This window comes from Anser anser, assembly GCF_964211835.1.
Source record: "Anser anser genome assembly, chromosome: 14".
NCBI classification, from domain to species: domain Eukaryota; kingdom Metazoa; phylum Chordata; class Aves; order Anseriformes; family Anatidae; genus Anser; species Anser anser.
In genome coordinates, this window is record NC_139735.1 from 1,742,453 (window position 1) to 1,761,306 (window position 18,854).

Below are 18,854 nucleotides of genomic sequence, written 5' to 3' on the forward strand. Positions count from 1 at the left end.
GCGGCCCCCGGCCGGCCCCCCCCGGCCTGAGGGGGGCGCGGGGGCGGCCGCCGGGCCCCGAGGCGGGGCCGAGGCCGGAGCGGGGGCCGGGAGCAGGCCGCGCCCCGCCGCCTCGGCCCCGCGGTTGCCATGGCAACGCGCCGCCCCGCCCTTCTCATTGGCTGCGGCCCGGCACGGGCGGAGGAGAGGGGCGGGGCCATCCCCGCCTTTCCCCGGCAGCCATTGGCCGCGCCGCCTCCGCAGCGCGCGGGGATTGGCCGCGGTCCGGGCGGGCGGGGGGCGGGCGCAGGCGCGGTGCTGTTATTGTTCCGCGCTGCGGCCCCGCGCCGCTCCCTGCCCGGCCGCCGCCGTCGCCATGCCGGTGAGGGGGTGGGGGGGCCGCGATGGGGGCCGGGGAGCGGGGCGGGGGTGGCCCGGTTGGGCCCGGTTCCCTCGGTGGGAGGCCGCGGGTGTCAGCGCGGCCCGGGGCGGGGTCAGCGCCGGGCTGAAGCGAGCCCCTGCGGCCCGAGCCCACCGGCAGGGCCCGGGGCCGCTCCCCGGTGTTCCTCCCTCACAGCGCGGGGCCGCTCCCGTCAGGCGGGGGCACGGAGCTGCGGCCTGGTGACGGTGAGATTCCCGAGGTTCGCTCGGTTCCCACATCCCCAGGCAGGCTGCTGCCTGAGTGCGCGCTGTTCTCCCTGCCTTAAGCAGCCCCGGGTCCCCGCGGCCGCCCCGCGGAGCCGTGCGTTTTCGCTTGGGTTGGCTCCGCAGCCCGTGTGCGTGCACCCAGGGGTGCCTTAGATGGCACGCTGCAGCCCGGACGTGTCTTTGCTTTTTTTTTTTTTATAAACGCAGATCAACAAGCCCGAGAAGCTGGACAAGCCGGAGAGCTGCGATAATGTCAAGGTGGTCGTCCGCTGCCGGCCTCTTAACGAGCGGGAGAAGGCGACGGGGTACAAGATGGCAGTCAACGTGGATGAGATGAGGGGGACTATAACGGTTCACAAAACAGACTCGTCCAACGAGCCTCCCAAGACGTTTACGTTTGACACGGTTTTTGGACCAGAAAGCAAACAGCTGGATGTCTACAACTTAACTGCAAGGCCCATTATCGACTCCGTCCTGGAAGGATACAATGGTACATGCTTTGTTTTAAGTCAATACACCCCGTCTTGTGCTGCCTGCACTGTCAGTGATGCTGCTGCTCTCACTGGGAGCCTCCCCTCACGAGGGCTGTAGCTGTCTGTGTCCTGACCTCTCACTTAAAATGGCCAGAAGGCGCTCGCCATTCTGAGCACCCGCAGTGGTTGTACATGCTAAGGCTGTAAATGGGGAGATCAGTGATGAGCAATGCCAGCTGAGGTCGGTGAGCTGTGTGTTTTCATTCTCCATCTTCTGTTTGCAAAGATATACGCTTTGTTTCGTTATCAGAATTCTCAGCGACTCTCCACTATACAGTTTCAGTAACCAAGCAGCCGCCGTGGTCCTGCAGTAACTAGGTACGCGTACCAGAGTTGTGCATATAAGTGCTGCATTTTCTCCTCTAAAATTTGCTGATTTAGACTACGATGGCTAGTTAAACACATCTGCCTGGCCCAGCAGATAATCCGCTGATTCCTACAGCTGGAAGGAATACGACCGTGATTTGTGTGTGTGTGTTATGCATGCAAATGCACTGTGTTAAGGAAAAGAGATGTTAGCAAGGAAACAAATTACTGCTTTCCATAACAGTGTGCTATAAGCAACAACAGACTGTAAAGCTTTTAAAGGTTTGCAAATACCTAATAAACTCTCGTGCTAACACCTAGTTTCAGCTGGTTAAAATTCCATTTCTTCAAACAGTAATGCCAATGAAAATGGATGCCTGATTTGAGTTTTCAGCAGTGCTGGGGCAAAAACAATTAACCAGTGTATTTCTGGAGCGTCTGAGCTGGGTCACAGTGAACTTCCCTGATGGCTTCCGATGTGGGCTGATTATCTAGTTCAAACTGAAGCTGCATCCGCAGGTTCAGAACCAGACTGGTTCTGTGGCCTTTGTTGTAGGAGTCTCACATGGTTTCTGCTGTGGCTTAGAGTGCTAGCAATAGTTGGTTTCACAGTTGGTATATAACCTTCCTCTAATTGACAGCGTTATTAATTGGGCTTGTCTTAATTATGTGTGAGCCCTAAGTGTACTAGCATTCCATTCTTTAATCATTCTGTATGGTTAAAACAAGCTGACTTTCTCTTAAATATTTTGCAGGCTGGATAAAGCAGTGGCTTAAACACATTTCCCGTTGTTGTCCAATGTTTCTCTTTCTCCTAGTTTTGCCCAGTATCTGCTGGAGAGGGTGGAAAGTTTCAACTCCATAAAAATAAGATACGTTTACAGCTATCAGGCTAAGAATTGATGAGGTAAAACTGCAGCTAGCAATTTCCTAATTACATTTTCTTATTCTTCAGGCACTATTTTTGCATATGGGCAGACTGGAACAGGCAAGACTTTTACCATGGAAGGGGTCAGAGCTGTTCCTGAGCTTAGAGGCATCATTCCAAATTCCTTTGCACATATATTTGGCCACATTGCTAAAGCAGAGGGGGATACGAGGTACGGCTTCTCTTTACTGCTTCTGTCTTGTGTGTCCATCTGTAGAAAAAGCTGGGCCTCAACAATGGCAACTGAATCTGTATCTCTGGCTTTACCTGGAAGACTCCTCCTTAGGAGTTCTTGACTGGACAGCAGGACTGTATTTGTAGATGGGTGCTTTTTCTTTGCTGTCTGTGATTGCTAGGCTTCAGCAAATGTCTTATTAAGAAAGCTACCCAACTGTTTGTCTTCAGGTTTTTAGTTCGTGTGTCTTACCTGGAAATTTACAATGAAGAAGTGCGGGACCTCCTAGGAAAAGACCAGACCCAGAGGCTGGAGGTGAGCCTGCTGTTCTGAATCTGATAACGTTGCTCACTGCTGTGGAAGAAATATTTTAAAGACCAGAGAGCGTTTGAAGGGAAGTGGGAGGCTGGGTTCCTTGGCACATGTCCCGTTCCCTTTAAGATGCAGTAGCAGCTGGGTATCTCTGCCGATTTCTCTGAATCTTTTCTGTTTGGCCAGTTGTACAGTGAGAAACTGGCTTTCAGCTGAGTCAGTTTTGTGCATGCGATGCTATCCTAAAGGCCCTTTGGTAGTTTTGCTAGGAGTTAGTGACTGGGACTTGAAGCCTGTATTTGCCATTAGGGAAAACCAGTGGAGTGTTGTCCTGCATGAGTCTTGATTCCTTAGCCATTCGCTTTCAGAGCGTGGGAGTGTTTTCTGTGCAAAATAGAACCTGGGGGAGGAAATCACTGTAGCAATACAGTGCCACTGAAAACTGCTGTCAGGGATCTTCTAAGGATGCTCTGTCTAAACTGTTTCTCTCTTAGGTTAAAGAGAGACCTGATGTGGGAGTTTATATCAAAGACCTTTCAGCTTATGTCGTAAACAATGCAGATGATATGGACAGGATCATGACTCTGGGCCACAAGAACCGTACGTAGTCTCGCAGTGGGCAGGTTTACAGCTCTGCTGTCAGGCAGAGTGCGAGGGTCTGATTGTGAGACTGCAGTAAGAGATGTTGCTCCTAGTCCTAATGCTGGAAAGCTCCTTCAGCTGAACAGAGCGTAAAAGGATCTCCCCTCCCAACCCCCGTCTGTGCAGGGGCAGGTAAAGAAGAAGGTCGTGCCTCCTCCATTGGAGGAACGGTGAAGGGGAGGATGCAGTGAAAGCTGTCAGCATTGTCAGGGGTACTAGTGCGTCTTGGTTCTTCCCCTCCTCTGTTCTGACAAGGCTGAGCAGCAGCTAGTTCTGTGCTGTGAATAGAAGGCGGTATATGCGTTCTGGAAGATTTCATAGTTAAGCCCAGATCCGTTTATGAGCTAAAATTCTGATTTACTGTTGCTTTTGGCATGGATTGTCATGCTCTTATTTCTTAAAATACAGCTATTTACAGGGATCAGCAGTGAAAGCGTTAGGCTAGTGATCTCTGTAGCTTTTAAAATGAAACAAATGAGAACTACTGCTGCTCTTGGGATGGGATCATGGTCAGCTTAGAGTCACAGAGGGTAGCAACACTTCTGGTCTAGATTGGGGGTATCCTGTGACTTCAGTGCCTAAGAACAGTTTGCTGAGTCAGGGCATCCTTCTTCCATCTTCTGAAAAACAGGGTTGAGTAAAGAGCTGGGGATAAAGCTCCTTTGAGAGCGGGAGTGTGATTCATTAACCTTTTTCTCAATTAAAAGGTTCCGTTGGTGCCACAAACATGAATGAGCACAGTTCCCGTTCACACGCCATCTTCACCATCACCATCGAGTGCAGTGAGAAGGGGGTTGATGGAAACATGCACGTGCGCATGGGCAAGCTGCACCTGGTCGATCTTGCTGTAAGTAGGATCAGCGAGGTCTGCCATAAAACCTGGCGGGCATGGCTGCTCGGTTATGCACTGTTAAAGGCTTTGAACAGAAGTCTGGGCAATTGTCTGTTTGATCCTGCTTGGCAGAGGGGTTGGACTAGATCTTCCGAGGTCCCTTCCAGCCTTGGTCATTCTGTGATTACTCTGAGCAATCCAGAATTTTCTGGCATTGAAAGCTTCGGTTAAGACCTGTTTGACCTGTCTCGTTAACCACGACTGAGGTACATACCTAGGTTCTCTAATAATGGATGCGGTGTTCAGTGACATGGCTGCTAGCAATACTTCAGGGGTAGCTGGTCCTATTTGGAGGGAGGAGACATATCAGAGGCTTGGTTGCAATTCCTGATTCTTGTTTCCTTTCCAGGGTTCTGAAAGACAGGCAAAAACTGGAGCAACGGGGCAGCGACTGAAAGAAGCTACGAAGATCAACCTCTCTCTTTCCACGCTGGGCAATGTCATCTCAGCACTGGTGGATGGCAAGAGCACTCATGTGCCCTACCGTAACTCCAAACTTACACGGCTCCTTCAGGATTCCCTGGGGGGCAACTCCAAAACCATGATGGTAAGCAGAGAGGTGCTCTGACTGGTGCCAGCTATTGATCTGTTCCTGCAGAGATAACAGCATGACTTTGCCAAAAGAGCAGCCTGGCATTTACCTGTTTCTTTCGGAGCTATTTGCAGTTGAGAACCTTTTATATGCTTTTGCTATCTCTCCTCTTAGTCTCTGCACAGACAAGGATCTAAACACAGTGTAAATAAGAACATAGTGCATAAGATCAAATAGAAGTCATGCTTAGGTAGCCAAAAGCAGTTGTAGCGTGGAAGCAGCAGGAAAGCTCGGGAAGGAGTGGCAGTGTGGTATTGGTGGAGCTGGGGATGGATCCCTGTGAAATCACTTGTTCTGGACTCTTTACACTTCAGCATCTAGTAACTTGCTCTTCCATGTTGTGTCACAGTGTGCAAACATTGGTCCAGCAGACTACAACTACGATGAGACTATCAGCACTCTCAGGTATGCAAACCGAGCCAAGAATATTAAGAACAAAGCCAGGATTAATGAAGACCCCAAGGATGCTTTGCTGCGTCAGTTTCAAAAAGAAATTGAGGAGCTTAAGAAAAAACTGGAAGAAGGTGAGATTCCCCTGCCTCCTGGTGTTTGTATAGACAAATGCTTATCCTATTTGAGTCTCTATCTGATATCTCTATCTGAAAATGTCACACAAGTTCAGCTGCTGTTTGCAGGTCAGTGTTTTGGTTTTGATTATCCTGTTCAGTTCCAGAAGAGGTGTCCTCAGGTAAGGGCAGAGGGCCCTCCCGGTGAGGGGACCTGGCTTTGCCCACTAGGTGGCACTTGCCACTAGCATGAAGTGATGGCTTCTGGACTGAGTTAAGTGTGAGTGGGCTCTCCTGGTGAGCAAGCAGGGGTCTAGGTATGACAGGGTGTGGTGTACGATTTAAACTGTGCAGTAACAAAAGGCAAATGCATCCACCCTCAAGCGGGGAAAACATTTTTCAGTAGAAAAATGAACTAAATTTGTGTGGCTAGAGTGACCATCAGACAGGACACGGAGGAAACAGGCTTCCTAAAGCCCTGGAACTTTATGAGCTTGTGACAGTTATTAATCCGTCAATATTCAAAAACTCTGGCAGAGGAATACTTCCTGAGCAGTGACCTTGGCTTGACATCTCTCTCCAGAGTGATGCTTACTGCACGGAATAGTGGTAGCAGTAGCTCTGATAAGGCTTGCTGCTTGGAGCCTCTCCCATTCAGGAGAAGCAGGAAATGTCAGGAACACTTTCTTTAGGGATTGGGAGCTGGATGTAGCTGTTTCATCCCTGGTGGGCAGAGGGTGGCTTCTTAAGTTTCTAGATTCTAGATTCTAAGCTATAGAAAAGTGGCTTTGTTTGCTAACACCACTGGATTTCTATCTCAATAGAAAAATCTCCTAATACTTTCAGTTCCAGGAAAATTTTGTAGCTTAATCCTTAAGCAGTCCATGGATGCTTTGTTTCCAGTGAAAAGCACCTGCTGTTGTTCACACTAACTTCACAGCCCATATTAATCTTCCTTAATTTGCCAAAACCATTGCAAACTATCTGCTTGCTGTCAGACACTGGCTTCAGACAAATGCCGCTGTCAAAATAACAAGCTGATATGAGGTGAAGGGCAGTGCATCAGAAACAATCCTTTTCCCTTCTAGGGGAAGAGATATCTGGTTCTGAGACGAGTTCTTCTGAAGAAGAGGATGAAGATGATGATGGGGAGATCGGAGAGGATGGGGAGAAGCGGAAGAAACGACGGGGTAAGGCAGTGGAGAACCCTGTCAGTGCCACCAATTTCCTCCTGTCCTGCTGCTGGTGTCAGAAACTGTAGCAAGAGTCAGGCAGGGAGAAGTGGAGTTGTAGGGCTGCCCTACTGCCGCTGCAATTATCATGCCTCTTCTAGAAACGAAGCTATTTGGCGCTGTCTCTGCGGATGGACAGCTCCGCTCCTGTGTGGTATCTGCTTCCACTTGGGTAGTTGTGCTTGCGGTAACGTCCTCGTACGTGGTGGCTCCCTGGCTGCCGCAAGGTGGCTGTGTATGGCTTGTGACTGGTACTGTGGAACCTCCCCTGCTCACAGAGGTGGGAGGAGGAAGATGCCGAAGATCAGCGGTAGGCAGATGTATTTTTTTATAGCCATGGAAATGGTTAGAGGGATATTTTGGCTGTGGTTTAGGCAAAGGATTCATTTGTCGTATGGATGTTCAGTAACTGACTTCACTCTAGTGTCCTGTTTTATGTTGATAGAGGAAGAACTTGACCTTTGGTTGTCTGTGTGCTAGCTGAAAAGTTGAATAGGAGCTACACGTCCCTTGTTTGGGAGCACTCTGGAAATCCCATGGTAAAGTTTCCTTTATCCTACACCAATATTAAACTACCGTGTAGCATCTAAATCTCAGAAGATGCTGCTGAACCTAGAGCTGCAGGTTATGGTGTACTGTGGGAAGCTGTGGCTTCCAGGGATCCTGATCTGGTACCTGTACAAGCAGAGTCGCAAATGACATCTGTCAAGCCTTTAGCATTGGTCGTAACGCAACTCTTCCTTCGTTTTCCCCTGTTGGTACTTTCTAGAATCAAAAAGGTTGACCACCATCTTCATCAAGAAACAAGTTCTGCCCAAATCTCTCACCAGAGGAAGCCATCTTCAAAGTGCTGCTTGAAAGGAATAGAGGGCAAATAGCTGTGACTTAACTAGAGTAGCTTGTTTGGAAGCTAAGTTCCCTAAGTAAGGGTGCTGCTCAGCAGGAGTGTGCACAGTAACTGTCTCTGTTAAAGCTGGTTCTGCCTTCTAGAGGGAGCGGTGTACATTGCTACATGCATAAGACTGGAAAGGACTCATGGTCACTGAATCCTCTGCTACTGCAGATATCCACAGCCACCGTCACTGTGATCTGGTTTTCTGTGTTGTTGCTTGACATGGAAGCAGCCTTGGCATGTGGTTTTTAAGCTGTAGGCTGGTTAAGGTGGGTTTAACGGAACTGTCTTTGTGAGCATGCATTTTGTGCTGGGAAGTGGTGGCTTTGCAGGCTGTCTGGGAGGGATCCTAGCAAATGCTTCCTAATGGGAACTTGTGCCTTTCTGAACTAATTTGCTGGCCCTTCTGGGTGTCTTTTCCTTGGAACTAACTTCCCATCTGCATGTTTCTTCCTCTCTGGGTTTTTCTGTGGGACTCACTTCTGTTTTCCAGGCAGTAGCAGCAGCAGTAGTTCAGACTCCACATGCTCTGTCATAGAGAAACCTCTGGATAAGTCCTTCACTAGTGAGTGGGAGCTCTTAAGTCTTTTTAAGCTTTGGCCTTTCCATAATCTGTGCACTCCATTTTTGCAATGCTGCACTCTTCCCTGCTTTGTCTATTGGAAAGATAAACCTGAACTTAACGTGGATAAAGCATGCCTTTCCTTTGCTGCCTTCATGCTTGAAACAGTGGTTCGATGTGCACGTTGTTAGCCAGGTGTGAGAGAACAAAGCAATTTAGTATGCTGTTTGAACAAGTTTTAAAGGCAATTGGGAAATAACAGGGTAAGTGGTTGCAACTTCTGTATTTTAAATACTCCCTCTAAAATGTCAGGAGAAAGTCTGAGCAACTTCTTTCTGGTTAGGTGCGATGTTATATTGGACTCTGCCTTCTCAAAATTGGACTTGGAGAGAATGAATGAACAGTCAGCAGTTAAGCTACACTATTTTTATACTTGCAAGGGAAACTTCATAATGCTTTGAGTAGCTTTATTTTGGCAGACCCTTCCAAACAAAAAAAACTGGGCAGTGGTTGCTGATTTTTTTTTCTCCCATGACATTAAGTTTTTAGAGGAAGTTCAGAGGAACAACAAAGGATCTGAATTTTGGTTTAGCAGTGAGGAAAGTGTGGTCTGCTCCTGATCAGAGAGAAGAATCTATCCCTTTAAGATCCTACAGTCAGTTAGTGAGGACTTTAACCAAAAATAAAATGCAAGTCTCAGGCCTTGACTTGTAGGGACTTTACCCACTGTGGCTATCCTGTGTAGATGTAGTCTGCTCTTCTCCGTGTGCGGAGAGTCGGGGAGGTCTTGCCGTATAGCTCAGTAACTTACACTAGGTGTGTTAGTGGAAAGTGCCAGCTCAGAGAAAGTGTGATAGCAGAAGGCAGCTCACAGCCTAAGGGTGACCTTTGGGTAATACTGTGATAGGCTTGGACATCTGCTCGCTTCAAATCCGCTCTTTCAAAGCTTGCTTAAGACCTGAATATTTTATTTGGCTGAGGACAGTTAATAGCAAAGCACTGGCTGGATCAGCCCACCTCCTGCAAGGCTGGAGGCAGCTCTGTTGTAGAAGCTGCACTGGGCTTTTGGTGATCAGGATGAGTGTGGTTTGGGATATTAACTGTCCTCACGTGTGGCCCTTTTTGCATGTGGTGTCTTTCATTGCCCTTTCCCTATCCTGCCTCTTTTACTGCACTTGCTTGAATAACCCAAACTGGCTCTATACCTCTATGGAAGCATCAGTTACTGCAAATTAACCTACTAATACTCTATGTGCAATTGTCATGTATCTTGCAAAGAATTGGCTTGAAAACTTGGTTAAAACTTAGAACAAGTCTTCTGTATGCTAAGATTTCGTAGGTAATTTAACAGAATTGGCTGGCTTCAGGAAGGGGAAAAAATGCTAAGCCTCTTAAGAAGAAATCTATACTCTGTTTCTTAGGGCATGATCTTTGCGGCAGGCTCATGTTACACTCAAATTCTGCATTGCATTGAATGGGCAGAAGAATGCAGGAGTGAGCTGAAGACTATCCTGGATATGCCAAGCCCTTTTAAGTACAGAAACATTCTATGCTTTAGCATAAAATCATGATGCAATATTTGCTATAATGGAGTTTTATTTCTTAGTGATTATTCTGTTTTCTATTCTGGAGACATGCATGTGAAATTAATGCTTGTTCTGATGTTGATGAACTTTGTCCGAAATGATCAAGCAATAATATATTTTCTTTCCTCCTTTTTATGCATATGCTGCCTCTCTGCGATTTGCTCTCTACTTCCTCTTAATGCAAGATCAAGCAGGTTGGTGTAATCGATTTCCACCTCCTTATAATACAATTGCAGAGCTTGTTAAAGGGTCCTACAACTCAGTCTAGTTCACTTTTTTCTCCAAAACTGAGAACAAACAGGGCTGTGTACTAAAGTGTAAAAAGCATTTATCTGGCTCACTGCTTTATACGATCAGCTTTATATGATCAGGCCACTAGGTTCACTGAGTTGCTCTGGCTGTGTCCCTTTTAACACTTAGGAAATGTACCTGGTTTGCTTTAATAGTAGGTAACACTCGAAAGACACAGTTAATAAGCACTGAGATTTGCTGTGACCTTCAAATCTGTGGGTAGTCACTGTTTCATAGGTTGAATGTCATCCAAATGTTTTCCTCTGCTGCCTGTTTTCATAGGGTTGTTTTGAATTTCCCTAGTTTCTGTATTTTCATAGTAACGTGTTCTTAAAACACCTACTTGCTGACTTTGCTGACTCTCCCCTTGGAGAGTACAATGAGCAAGGGGGTGGGAGGATGTGCTAATTTGGAATATGAATATGTAAGTCTTGGTAGCCCAACGAGTTGTAGGCCAAGGCAATCTTCTGTTTTCTATTGGTTGGCCTAATCGACCTAGTTAAAATATCTGAGTTTCCAGCTTGGGCTTCTCCTTAGGCACTATTCCTTCTCCACAAGTGTTCTCCATATGTTTTCTGTTTAGGGCATTATGTTCCTGTATTAGTTCTACAGAGCTTCTTCATTGCAGGAACTGGAGGCAACTCAGCAGCATTAAAATGGGAGTTGAAAGACTGAGTTGTGCCCAGCTTGGAGCCCTTGAGTTCTGACATCAAATTAATGCTTGTTAAATTCAATTACTGAATCTGAACTTGAAAAAAAAAAAATGCTGTGATACAGAGGCAGCATTTTTATCTGTGAAATAAATTTTTTTCCCTATCTCTTTGAAAGGCAAAAAGAAAGTTTCCCCTGATAAGATGGTAGAGATGCAAGCAAAGATTGAAGAGGAGAGAAAAGCTCTCGAAACTAAGCTTGATATGGAAGAAGAAGAAAGAAATAAAGCCAGAGCTGAACTGGAGAAGAGAGAAAAAGATTTGCTTAAAGCTCAGTGAGTGCCCTGCTCTAAGTATTTATTTTTTTTTTGTGGTGATGTGGGTTTTTCTTCCCTTAATCTACAAGTCAGTCATTGATATGTGGAGATGCATGGTGAGGTGCTAGTCAAACTGAACATCAGCTCTTGCTGTTATCAGAATGAAAGAGGAGCTTCCTCTGTGCTTGCAGATCAGAGCAGGTAGAAAAGACAAACTTTATTCTTCTACCATTTTTTCTTAAAACCTCATGTAGTTGAGATGGCCTAGAAACTTAAATCCCCCAAACACTGGTGACCAGTGAAGAGCAGCACTCCTGCTGTGCTGCTTGTCGGGGGCAATAGCTATGTGAGAAGCCAGGTTTCCTGCAGCACACTGCTGTGAGCATGCCACCCTGAGCGTAGGGGTTCTCCGTGCCGGAGGTGAAAAGCTGCTGGGGTAGCCTGCTATCACTAGTGCCTCGCACCCCCTGAAAGGAGAACTGCAGCGGGAGAGACTTGTCTGCTGAGCTGGTTTAGCCTGCACGGAAGTGATGGGAGCTGGAGTTAAGGAAATCAGTGTGCTCACTTGCACTGCCTCACCCCCGCTCAAACCCTTGGCAGCCAGACAAGTTTTTCCAGCCCTATGAATGCTGCCTGGGCTGTAGGACTGAGCTCGACCTGGCTGCCTTGTGAGTGCCTTAGGATAGGAGATTTTCCACTCTACCTGTCTCTCTAGACAAGAGCACCAGACCCTCTTGGAGAAACTGTCTGCGTTGGAGAAAAAGGTGATTGTAGGAGGAGTGGACTTGCTGGCAAAAGCAGAAGAACAAGAGAAGCTTCTGGAAGAGTCAAATATGGAGTTGGAAGAACGAAGGAAGAGAGCAGAACAGCTTCGCAAGGAGCTTGAGGAGAAGGAGGTGGGTTATACTCATAGCTGTTTGGAAACAGCAACTATAGGACGCATGATGTTTATGTGCCTTTGCACTGTTTGTGTGGATGAAATGTGGTTCTGCTCTGGAAGCGTAGCAGAAGCCAACCACTTTGGTGGTGCTCACTTACCGGGAGGAGTGTAATCACCGTGGGTGTGAGCCAGCCTGGCTAAGCCAGGTCTCCGTACCCTTTGCAAATGCTTTTTGTCCAAGTAGTTTCCCTCTTTGTTCATACTGTTGCAAATATTTTTTATTATGTTAATATGTGGACGTCTGCTTAATCTCTCATGCAGCAAGAACGCTTGGACATTGAGGAGAAGTACACCAGCCTCCAGGAAGAAGCACAGGGGAAAACCAAAAAACTGAAGAAAGTTTGGACCATGCTTATGGCTGCAAAATCAGAGGTCAGTGTCTGAAGTGCTCAGCTTGTGATGGGTGACAGGAGTCACTATAGCTTGTAGCTATAGCCAGCTTTGTAACTCAGGAAAAAGTGTCACAGGTTTAAAAATATTTCTGCTGTCTGCTTGGTTCATGTAATGTAAAAAGAGCTGCACAGGAGTATGTTGTGGAACTTTTCCTTAAGCCAAGCTGAGTTGGAGTTTGTGTGAGGCTCTGAGATATTCAGAACTCCAAGGAAATCTACTGGTTGTTATGGAAGAGAATAGAAGTTAGCTGGCAGTCCAGTCTCTGCCCTGCAGCAGCTCAAATGTTCCTCTGCTCGTCACTCTCTGTCCTTCCTGTGTGTTACCCTCATCCTATCTTCCTCAGTCACACTCCTTCAATGTGTCCTTTGGCTGCTACTAGAATCCCTGCTTCATGAGAAGCACCCTCTGTCTCTGGGATCAGGGACTTTCCTTGGAATCTTGCCAGGGATGTAACTTGTTTGCACACTGTTTGCTCTTAGCTAGTGCAAAGGTTGGCCTGGCAGAAAGCCAGTTTCATGTTTCTGAGACCAAGAACTTAATGTGGTTTTCAGCCATCTCTGAGCTGGAATGTTTCGGAGGGTTTATTCTTGAGATAAATATTCTAGCACTTCTAACCAGAGTTTGCTTTCCTTTCCCAGGAACCTCATACAGGCAGAAGACTGTTTTAGGCTGTTATCTTACGCTAGCTCTGACCCTCAAATGTCTTGTTTGTCTGCAGATGGCAGATCTGCAACAAGAGCATCAGAGAGAGATTGAAGGCTTACTAGAGAATATTCGGCAGCTGAGCAGGGAACTTCGTCTTCAGATGCTTATCATAGACAACTTCATTCCTCAGGACTACCAGGTAAGGATGAAGAACCGAAGCTTTTGATGTAGGTGCATGCTCTGCTCACTGAGCCCTCCAGCTATATTTGGTCCACTGACAAATGGGATTAGTTGGCTTCCCTCCTCTAAGGAAATGATAGGCAACTGACTGACACTTGTCTGCTAAGCTGTAGCACAGATGAGTTTGTGGATTGCAGATTGATACAAAGTAATAAGTGAATTTAGAGCTTTCACTTGGGTTCATTCTTGTTTTGGTATCACCCACGAATGCCCAGAAAATTGTTTAAATCTGACACATACTAATAGGAAATAAAAAAGCTGTTTTTCTGTATTAAGATGTTACAATTACAATTACTGCTAACCTAATTGCATTGATGTAATGGGAAATCCATATTTCAGTGGGAACTCTAATGTACACAAGAAGTGGTATTTTTCCTCTGTAGTCTTCGGAGCATAAATTGGGGTTTTTGGTCATGGTATGGCAGTCCTGATATAAACAACTTGAAGTGGTCAAGGCTGTTCTTCAGCAACTTATCTAGGCTTTCCGGAATGCATCTTCTGGAAAATGTCTGGAGCGTAGATCATTGTTACAGGCTTGCACAACTTTTATAACTTTTTTCTAGGAAATGATCGAAAACTATGTTCACTGGAATGAAGACATTGGAGAATGGCAGCTGGTAAGCTAGCTGACTAATGTACAAGCTAATGTTAGCACAAGCTTCTGAGCCCAGAAATAAACTTATAAAGCTGGAGTTTTTACTCTGTACAAGCAACTTTACTAACAGACCTTTCTTTTATTTAAGAAATGTGTTGCATATACCGGAAACAATATGAGGAAACAGACTCCTGTCCTGGACAAAAAAGAAAAAGATGTGAGTGACTCCTCATAAGCATGTGTTGAATTGCATAGGTCTAAGTTCTGCTATCTTTGCTTACCACAGCATGTTTATGGGAAAATCATCAAATTTCATTTTTTTATTTGAAAATATTTTTTCTAGTGTTAAATAGAGTGGTTGATAAGCACATAAAGGTTCTGATGTTTTGCTGTTTTTTCCTTTAGCCCTTTGAGGTGGACCTTTCCCATGTTTACTTAGCTTACACAGAAGAAAGCTTGAGGCAATCTCTCATGAAACTGGAGAGGCCAAGGACTTCAAAAGGAAGATCTAGGCCCAAGACTGGTAGAAGGTGAAGGATTTTGGAATATCTGTATGTAATGGGAAATTTACACGGGAAGGCTTAAGTTTGTGCCTGCAAACTTGACAAATGTTTGAAGACATTGTTATAACACAAAATGCTAAGATTCTGCACTATGTAAGATTTACCAGTGCCAAGTGAGGCAGAACCAAGCTGAAATCTTACTGTGGTAAAATCTTGTCCAGAAAGACTTTTATGTGGGGACTTTTCTGGTGTCCTTTTGTCACATTTCCCTATTCTGTCATCTTGTTTTATTTTACTGTCTGCTGGTTTAGTTTAACAAGTGACACACTGACAGTGCGTATACTGGTATTACCAGAAAGTAATGTGCTGCTGGGGCAGACTTCAGCATGGGTGTTCCTGATCCTTGTTTTCTGACAGATGCTTTGTGGAAAAGTTATCACTGTAGTTTTGACTTGAAAAGTGGCTGGTCCTTGTCTTTTCTGGACAGCATAATGATGTCTGTGGTTATTTTTCCTTTCCTTTTTGCTCTCCAAACAGAAAACGTTCTGCAAAGCCAGGAGCTGTCATTGACTCCCTGCTGCAGTAGGTGTGACGTGTTCAGAATTGCCGTAAAAATCAGTGAGTGTATAAGGTTTGGCCAGAATATGCAATTCAAGATGGCACAGTTCGAAGTGGCTATAAAATCCATACCTTGCTGGTATGGAGCTTTATTTAAAATATATATAAATGTATTTTTCCTTAGTTGCCTGTATACTGTATGTTATATTAACATAATATTAAACTGGTATATATTACGGTTGTGAAATTCTGTGTTAAACAATGTGTTGTGCAGGGAAACTATTGCTGGTAATCCTTGTTGAAATGTATAGAAAATAAGGGTTCTAGATGTGTTTTTAAGTGCTAGATGACATATTAGCTCAAAATGGTTGCTAGAATCCTAAAATTTAATGCTGGTAAATCTGATTGTCCTGCTTTGCACATAACTGGCAGCTTTCACTGTTGTCCTCTGTTGCACTGATCTGTTTGAATGTGGTTGCTGCAAACCTTTGAGTTAAGAGCATTAAACCCTTTTATTTAAATATTCCTCACTGTATCTATTAACCCGATCATACTGTGTATGAAATACACAGCCCTCTTCGTTTGCAACCTTGCTGTACAAAGAAGGGTAATTGGGTTGGGGGAATCTTGAATTAGACAAGTTTGGGACTTGTGGGAAGGGACCATGCTCTGTTTAAGTGCAACAGAAAACAAGTATTTCTGGGTAGTGCTTTTAGTTTTGTGTGTGATCTGCTGGCGCTGTGGAGAGTGAGGCCTTTGTAAAGTCAAGAGAACTTTTTTCCTCCTCCTTTTAAGTCTGTGGTGCAGCATTGCTTTGGCTGCTTCTTCTGCTTCTGAGCTGGAAGTTGTTTTAATTGATGTGAATTCTTTGTAGTAATCTGGACAGCACAGATTATTCAAGGGAACTGCTTTAGTACAGCAGGACTGTGAGCGCTATGGTTCCATTTTTCTCATCCCTGGCCATAACTGAGGATGAATTACTCTACTTTATTAGAGTAGGCACAAATTGCTCAATCTTCCCAGTACGGTAACATCCCCTGAAACAGCTGATGCTGTTTGCGTGGACTGTATCATCTCCTGCTTCTGGCTGTGTTTTGAGGGGAAAAACAAGGTCTCTGCTGCTAACCATTTATGGTGGCTGCTCTTTGATATTTATGCTGCTAATAGACACATAACACTTTAATACATCACTTTTGTGTCACAGAAAAAAATGCATCTCCTTTGAATTGTGTGCTATATAACTCATGCTAGAGCATAGCAGTTGTAGGAATCTCAACAGTTCCATGCCAGTGTGGTGTTAATTAGCTGTAACTTCCATGTAATTGTAGCGTTACCTTAAAGTTGTGCTTACTAATGTGAAAAATTGGGTCCCCAAGCATGACGTGAAGAGCAAGACAGCTCCTTGGGTGTCCTGAGTTCTTGACAGAAGCCATGTTTGCTACTATCACAGCACTCTCGTGAAGTATTTGCAGTAGCTAGAAGTCGATAACCCCTTCTTATTGTCGTGATGCTTAACTGGATGTACCCTGTGAATCTGCAACAGCTCTGTCTGTAGCAGGATCTGTAACAGCTAAACTGGTCTTGCAAGGCCATGCTTTGCTCTGGAGATGCATTAACTCTGTTCTAAATGAGTTCTAAGCTTTTCCCTGTTTTTTCAATGTTTTTTTTTTCAGGATCATGACCTAGGAGGAGAACATACTGCCCTCCTTTTTTTTGGGGGGGTGGGGGGTGGGGAGAGGTGGAAGGGAAGGAGATGAAAAGATCCGGTTTTGTCACCTAAATTCATACAAGATGCAGATATAAACATTGGCATTTTTTTCCATTCTAGCATTTGAATAAAGGTTAAGTCTCAGATTTTTTTCTGATCTAAACTAGTTGGATTTTTCTCTGAAGAGCTGACCTTATTTTGAATGTGCTTAAATTAAATTAGGATATCTTGTTACATACTTCTCATCAGCAGGACTGAAAATGGCTCTAATGCTTTTTTGTCTGTTTCTTGGCTCTGTTCTTGCTTCCTGGGCCAAGCAGATAGATGCATAATTTTGGCCTGTTCTCAGAACCAGGGCAAACTTTTGTATTTCCCTTTATATTATGTCTTGTTTTGCTTAGTTTTGTTGAATTATCTGTTTTTAAGGGTGTTTCTCCTGAATTGTACCTTCAAAAAGATCATTGAAAATTCTTTGGGAGACCATCAGTGGCTCAAATATGCTACTGTGAGCCATGACACTGCATTTAGAATATTTAAAGCTCAACTGTAAAGGTACACACACAGTTTGAATTCCCGTTACAATCCTGCTGCTGAAAACAACTGTACTCTATATATTTGAGAACCTTGGGACAGAGAAACTTCAAATAATTGCACACCTTTGTAAATTGGAGAATTGATTGGGATTTCCTGTTATGGGGGCTTGTTTTAAGAACAAATCTGTTCTTACAAGAGGACTTTTTTTTTTAAAGTGGAGCTGTCTTGATGATGATCTGTCAGCTTGGCTTACCTGATAGGTGTGGTGTATGCTGTTGAAGTTCTGGGAACTTCCTTTCAAAACGGAGCCTGGCTTGCAGATTTGTCCTACTGGCCCTCTGTATAGCCCAGGACAACCCACAAACATCAGATGTGCCCGTAACATGTTTTGAGGAGGAATGGGCTGGGTTTCTGTGGGTTTTTAATCCACACAAATAGTCAATAGAGCCATTTTCATCCCAGGTCAGTGTGTGTTCTATAGAATTTCTCAGTCATGTTACCATTAAACGTGTGTGCTCATTTTTTGCATCTTGCTACCAGAAGATTCCCCTCGTTCTCAAATATCAACCTTAACACTGAGTTTTCTTGGCTTTGTGTTTACTGTCATATAAATGAATTTTCATGTTTAACTTTTGTTCCTGAACCTTTCTTCAGGTTCAAGGGAGGAGAAAATGGTCCTTAGTGCCTTTCAGAAACTTACTGTCTGCATACATCCAGCTTCCACCTCTCTCAACAGTTTTGTTTAGCCAGTTCTGTATATAGGAAAAACTGCTTGTCTAACTTGTCTATCTATTTATTGGTTTTCTAACTGTTTATTTTTATTATCTTTGTGTTTTATGGTTAAATTTTATTCAATACACTGTACATATCAGTATTGTGTCCCTGGAGCATGTTCATACCATGAAATAAAATTGTTGATTCTACCTCTCCGCTTGTTTTTTCAAATAACTGTGTGTGTACAGACTCCTAAATCATTTGAGAGTCAGGAGTGATGTCAGGAAGGGTAGCTGAAAGTAGCTGAAACAGCCTGTATAGCGTTGGAGCACTTGCAGGAGAAGTTAGATAAGTGAGCTTGGGGTGCCGGGGGAGTTCCTGTTGCCAAGCCCCAGGGCAGTGAGCAATAAGCTCGTGGGAGAAGCAGACAGCAGAATGAGAATGGGCTTGCAAGACCTGAGATCAGTTGGGTGAGGGTGTACACGGAGCAGGAGCTGTGCCCCTTCTGCTGGGGCTGTCCTGAGCTGCCTTCGGACTGACTTTATGCCTGACTGAGCAAGAGCAGCTCCTTCACTGCACTACAGCCACTGCTGCCCGTGTTCTGCCTTTTGTGTACGGGCACTGAATAGCAGCTACTGCTGGCGAGAAGAATTTTCACACTGTGGCTTTGAGTGTCCTTGTGCTACATCCCACGCCTGTCACACCCTGTGTTTGTGCAGACAGTATGAAGTTACCTGCAGTGATAGGAAACATTCAGCTCTTTCCTTTGCTGTGTAAACTGTTTGATCTGCGTTGCTTTTCTTCCTCTGGAAGGTATCTCCGCCTGCTCATGCAGCAGGTAGCAGACCACAAAAAACCTGTTAACTTTGCACCTTCCCTGAGTACTCTGACGCAGCAGATACACATACCCTGCACAGTCCTGGGACTTTCCAAAGCCTTCCCCCCCACTGTGCCAAAATTGCAAACTGATAGTCTTGCAGG

The 18,854-nt window shown here is 45.2% G+C and overlaps 1 protein-coding gene across 2 annotated transcripts; it reads left to right on the top strand.

Moving 5' to 3' along the window:
- The first annotated feature begins 251 nt into the window (after window positions 1-251).
- On the top strand, window positions 252-18,082 carry KIF3A (kinesin family member 3A). 2 transcript variants are annotated; one of them, XM_083798803.1, is made up of 18 exons: window positions 252-361; window positions 835-1,117; window positions 2,422-2,566; window positions 2,800-2,884; window positions 3,376-3,481; window positions 4,231-4,370; window positions 4,765-4,962; window positions 5,357-5,531; window positions 6,602-6,703; window positions 8,131-8,202; window positions 10,905-11,061; window positions 11,759-11,939; window positions 12,245-12,355; window positions 13,095-13,220; window positions 13,825-13,878; window positions 14,005-14,073; window positions 14,262-14,386; window positions 14,897-18,082. In XM_083798803.1, exons 1-18 carry the CDS (start codon window positions 356-358, stop codon window positions 14,943-14,945), a joined length of 2,184 nt encoding a protein of 727 aa, XP_083654929.1. In that variant the 5' UTR covers window positions 252-355; the 3' UTR covers window positions 14,946-18,082. The 2 variants fall into 2 exon arrangements, with proteins under 2 accessions (XP_083654929.1, XP_083654928.1); XM_083798802.1 differs by lacking the exon at window positions 8,131-8,202.
- Window positions 18,083-18,854: the final 772 nt, after the last annotated feature.

Coding starts and splice junctions, on each gene's coding strand:
- KIF3A (XM_083798803.1), top strand. Junction 5,532..6,601: donor TAAGAAAAAACTGGAAGAAG/GTGAGATTCCCC, acceptor TTTCCCTTCTAG/GGGAAGAGATATCTGGTTCT. Junction 11,940..12,244: donor AGGAGCTTGAGGAGAAGGAG/GTGGGTTATACT, acceptor TCTCTCATGCAG/CAAGAACGCTTGGACATTGA.